At 40.0% G+C, this 5,532-nt stretch overlaps 1 protein-coding gene across 1 annotated transcript in view; it reads right to left on the reverse strand.

Moving 5' to 3' along the window:
- Positions 1-4,046, reverse strand: part of LOC107096154 (transmembrane protein 138) — a 7,195-nt gene extending 3,149 nt beyond the window's left edge. The window contains exons 1-5 of the mRNA XM_015392680.1: positions 3,963-4,046; positions 3,135-3,469; positions 1,571-1,742; positions 375-450; positions 140-301 (exon numbers count right to left, since the gene is read on the reverse strand). Coding sequence (XP_015248166.1) covers positions 189-301; positions 375-450; positions 1,571-1,742; positions 3,135-3,262 — 489 coding nt within the window. The 5' untranslated portion in view covers positions 3,263-3,469; positions 3,963-4,046 and the 3' untranslated portion in view covers positions 140-188. The remainder of the gene's footprint in view (positions 1-139; positions 302-374; positions 451-1,570; positions 1,743-3,134; positions 3,470-3,962) is intronic.
- Between the last annotated feature and the right edge of the window lie 1,486 nt (positions 4,047-5,532).

Genomic DNA, 5,532 nt, shown 5'->3' on the forward strand with positions numbered 1-5,532 from the left:
CACGGCGCCGCGCGCTCACAACGCCGCGCTCACAGCAAGTAAACATCAGTCCTTCTCTGACCATCCATCCTCTTCTTATATTCCAACACATTTCAGACCAACGTCAGACTGCAAGGATAGCAGGTCCCCCTCAATGGTCCTCCCAGTCCTCCATCAGCCTGCCCAGTCTGGTCGTCTCCGTCCCGCCGTCACTGGCGAGCTCTGGCGAATTGCTCCCTGAGCCACATGGAGTCCTCGTAGAGCCTTGGGTCCCCCATGTGCTCGGCTGTGCGCTTGTATAAGTAGTAGTAGAACACAGCCGCTGGTGAAGGACAGGAACTGTTAGTGGGACAGACACTGAGGTCTGGATCTGTGAGACTAATGGGAGGACTTACCTGTCCTCTGGAAAACAAAGAGAGCCAGGAGACCGTCTGTCCACACGAAACGGTTGGAGTCCAACCATCGGAGGTTCTGGGAACAGGAAGATAAAACACCTAGAATACACTTTGAATACGAACTTCTCAGAAACAGATTTAAAATGTTGCTTTGATTTAATAATAAGATCAATTTATCCAAACCGACGGAAACATTTTACTAAGAAGGAAACGAATCACGCAGCATTAAACTGGATTAAGTTTAAACTGGATTAAGTTTAAACTGGATTAAGTTTAAACTGGATTAAGTTTAAACTGGATTAAACTTAGCGGAAACAACTGCCTCCATCAGTCTTACAGTAGGAGCCTTTCAACATTTCCCCACTTCTTTTAAAGGGCCCCTGGCTGGTCCTTAAAGGGCCCCTGGCTGGTCCTTAATGGGGCCCCTGGCTGGTCCTTAAAGGGCCCCTGGCTGGTCTTTGATGGGCCCCTGGTTGGTCCTTGGTTGGTCCTTGATGGGCCCCTGGCTGGTCCTTGATGGGCCCCTGGCTGGTCTTTGATGGGCCCCTGGTTGGTCCTTGGTTGGTCCTTGATGGGCCCCTGGCTGGTCCTTGATGGGCCCCTGGCTGGTCCTTAATGGGCCCCTGGCTGGTCCTTAATGGGCCCCTGGCTGGTCCCCTACAATTCCTTTTTAAACATCAATCTTTGTATTAAATATTCTGTCATGATTTGTGGACATTAAGCTCTAAAGAGAAGCGCCATCTGCTGGTCAGACCCTGTAATTCAGTGAAAGGGTGGAGTGGAGGGGAGGGGGTCCCTGCAGGGGCTGGAAGATGGAGGGAAGTGGGGCCGCTATTCGGCTGGCGTTTGATGGGAAGGAACATTTTGAACGGCTGCTTCCATAAATCTATGTTTAGATATTTTGCGAGAATCTTTGACCAAAGTTTCCCCCTAAAGGCATTTAATCCCTGATATCTGCAGCTCTATAGAGCTTTGCATGTGGTTCTGGATGAGTAGAGCTGCTGAAGTCACAGACGTGTTGATGTTCTACTTCCTGTTGTCAGACGGGTTCAGTTCAAGTTTGTTTGATCCCAGAGGCTGACAGAGATCCGATCAATACTGAGCTTTCAAAGGAAACCAATTAACGCTTAAAACAGCGAATTAATCATTTAAATCTGTTTGTGGTTGGGTGTGACCGTGTGAAGGCGTCGCCGTACCAACAGCCAGCAGTGGAAGCAGATGCTGAGGGTCAGGTAGAGAGCAGAGAAGAGCAGCAGAGCCTTAAATCTGCCCAGCAGGACAGAAACCAGGCCCACCTGGAACACGTAGGTGTTGAACATCATCAGGAGGATGATGATGACGTTGAAGAGGATGCCGATGTCCTGGATGCTGCAAACACAGGAGCTTCAGTGTGATGTCATTCAAAGATGGTGACGTCATAAAACATGAATACATCCTGCTGAGCTGATTTTATTGAAATGGGATGAAGATGTGACACCTTTCCTGTAAACATGTTTCATTTTTAAAAACTTCTACAATTAAACTTTCATTAAAACATATCTTTACAAAACTATAATTAAGAAGAAAAGGTTTAATTGAGTATTTTAAGAAACTTTAAGGTTCAGATGTTTTTCAGGAAACGGTCAGTAAAGTTTTTTTATTTTCTTCCTCTGTGCTGGTGTCACTCAGTGATAAATTCTCTCACTACGGTCGGCGTGAGGAAATAAAGTCACACACTTGTGCAGAGTCTGAATAATCTGCTGCTCTTTATATAGTAACACAACAATAATCTGAAGTTAGCCGGGCTAACTGTTCAGGTAAAGCCTTCAGCCTTAATAAGACTGATGGCCGCCGCCCCTTTAATCTTTACACTACGGCCGTCTGCGTCTCTACAAACGGTGTTGCATCCATCCTCCAGCCATCAGACCTGCAGCACACGCCAACAGGTGGGGGAGGGGCAGTGCTGCATCTATGTTAGACTAATGTTGGTGAAAGTAGACGCAGGTTTCTGCCTCCTGCATTAAACATCTAAAACATTTCCTGGGTGAAAAAAATGGCGGCTGATGTTTTCAGGGATTATAGTGAAAATAGAAAAGCTGCTGGTGGAGACGATCAATCCCACAGGGATCCTTTACTTTCATTATTTATTGAAGCCATTTTATCTTCTTTAATGTAAAAAAGTTTAACTTTACTTTAATACTTGGAATTAATAATTCAGAAATAAATTCCTGTTAACAGAAAAATAAAAATCATTAAAAGGCGGAGCTATGATGTCAGAAATGTTTGGATCTGAAAAGAAAATCAGAGAAAATGTCGAACTTTGAGATTTTTCAATATTAAATGTTTGTTTTTTAAGGATCACCTTTGATACATATTTACTAGTGAAACAAACGTCAAATATCAGAATCAGCCATTTTTCTATTATTTAGTATTTGCAGGTCAAATCCTTTCCTTTATGCATCAGAGGTTCTGCATCGTACAATAATTCAGAATTTGTAAATGGACATTTTTTTGTCAGATTGGATTAAAAAACAACATCCTACTAAACTTCCTACATTTCTATTAATTTTTACATTTAGATTTTACTAAATTATTTGAAAAATAGTAATTATCATTATTGTTGGCAGCCTACAACTTCAGAAATCCTGGAAAATGATGCATCCTTCAGAAAGGGAATAAATATACCCGAGTGTGTGTGTGTGTGTGTGTGTGTGTGTGTGTGTGTGTGTGTGTGTGTGTCTCATTATATTTGTATTATCTGGTTATTTTTTTATGACTTACATGAAAAGCACCAGCTGGATGACAGGAGCTCTTCTCAGAAGTTCACTGAACGAGTTCACAAAGAGGTCATAGGTCAGCAGCACCAGTTGGACCAGCAGAACCAGGGAATAGTTTCCAGTCTGAAGCATCTTGGACCTGATCTTCACCGTCCTCCTTCGCTTTCCCTGATTTCATTCACGGTCTCTAAACCTGCATCTTTCATTCTCAGTACAGAAGACGTCCATTAAAGAGTCAAATGAAGCAGGAGTAAATCCAAACTATGGGCTGAATCCCTGCTTTGCTCGATCCTGTATGATGGCATCCTGCATCCTGCATCAGGAGGATCAGTCAGTCACCTGGAAGGGAAATATAGAGGCTGAGGAACAAGCAGGCGGATCTAGGTCAAACTTTCTGCACAATAAAAACATCCAGGATCCCTGAAAAGGTCCAGGGATGGACGTCCTGTGCCTCAGCAGCCACAGATCTATGCATGTAGAGCAGCCATAGAGCTATGCATGTAGAGCAGCCATAGATCCATGCATGCAGAGCAGCCACAGATCTATGTATGTAGAGCAGCCTGCTGTTACGCAGGCAGCCATGTAGAAAACTGGGATTATCGCTGGGAACATTTCCGCAGGTAAAGCTTCCATCTCCTGTGTTGTTGTTGTTGTTGTTGTTGTTCCTCCATCTGCTTCGGTCTCCTTTAATGGAGCCAGTCTGGGGGGTGGGTGGGGGGGGTAATCTCTGAGGCGGATAAATCGGGATTTTCTACATAATCTAAAGACCTTTGCTTATAAAACTGCTGTTATACAAACTCGGATTAAGCAACAAAGAAGAGAATCTACTCACCGGAAGTCAGTCTGTAGCTTCTTTCCCTCCTTCAGTTGGTCTCAGAGCCCCCCCCCCCAGCCGGTCTGCAGCCTGCGCATGTATTTCCGTAATTCCATGGCAACGCTTCATTTTTACCGTAATGCCAGGTAAGGGGAGGCAAGCCCATTTGCTCAGCAGCATTTACTATTTAAGGTGATGGAAAAATGTTTTACTGAAAAGCAAATCATGAGAATAAAATGTCATTTCAATATTATTATTATTCATATTAGCGAAAATAATAGAATATGTTCTACTTTTTCTAGATCTTTGTTCTTTTGCATAGTTGCTCTTAAATAAACACATTCTCAGAAAATAGTTTTTATATATTAAAAAACTATTTTTTTTAGGTTTATGACTCAATATTGGACTAGATTAAACTTCAAAGCCTCAGAAGATAAAAATAACAAAAATAAACCTGCACATTAAATTATGTTTTGTTTTTATAAACAGTTTTTATAATGTTTTTTATTGTTTGCATTCATATAAATATACTGTTGTGATAACTTAGTAAATGTTTGATTGGTTTATGGTTTACGTCTATTATGAATTTTTATGTTTATATATCTATATATTCAAAGTCTGTGTCATGATTTTTTTTTTTTACTTAATCAAACTTTTGTCATTTTTGATTTATTTTAATGCTGATTTTTTTGTGCTTATTTTAAGGATTTATAAACTTCCAAGCAGAAACGGTAAATCCAGCGATGGATACTTTGCAGAAGTTGTAAAAATGAGTTTTATCCATTTTCCTGCTGTCGGCAGGATTCTGGCAGTTACATCTAGGAGCTGATTAAATGTTACAGAGACTACAGCTGAAAAAATAATAAGTTCCTCAAGTTATTTTTATTTTTGGATGAATTTCAGAAACATGACTTGAAAGCTAAGCATGAAAATCAGGAGATTGATCAGTTTTCTATTATAGACCTGGCATTGCCTGCAGACATTAGGATCCCTGCTACTTTCAGTGGCCTACACTGGAAAAAATCAAAATCTACATAAGTCATTTTTTCTTGAATTTAGGGGGTAAATGAGACACTTTGCCAATGGAATAAGACAATTTACATTTAAAATATGAAAAAAACTATTTATTGTCTTATTTCAAGTGCATTTTATCTAATTATCTTATTTTAAGAGTAGATATCCTCATCCCATTGGCAATTAATCTTATTTACCTACTTAAATTAAGGGTAAATACATTTAATTTAAGACGTTTTTACTTATTTCTAGATCATTTTTGCAGTGTAAATGGGCATCATGTCCAGACTGACATCAACTTTACCTCAAACATAATCAAAGAACACGGTTAGCCACATCTGATATGTGTGTTTTTATGGCTTCAAATTCAAAATATTTAAATTTAACGTAGCCCAGTAAATCTCACATCATGACATTTAATAAATCTTAGCTGCTTATTTTTTATATATATCAGTTACATCTGGAGGTTTGAGCTAAACCTCATTGGGAGAAAAAATGAGAAAAAAAATTCCAAAATATTTTACCAAATTGTAGTTAAAAATAAAAATAAATAAAATACACTTTATTGAAAATA

Source organism: Cyprinodon variegatus, unplaced genomic scaffold (assembly GCF_000732505.1).
Source record: "Cyprinodon variegatus isolate N-32 unplaced genomic scaffold, C_variegatus-1.0 Scaffold602, whole genome shotgun sequence".
Taxonomy (NCBI): domain Eukaryota; kingdom Metazoa; phylum Chordata; class Actinopteri; order Cyprinodontiformes; family Cyprinodontidae; genus Cyprinodon; species Cyprinodon variegatus.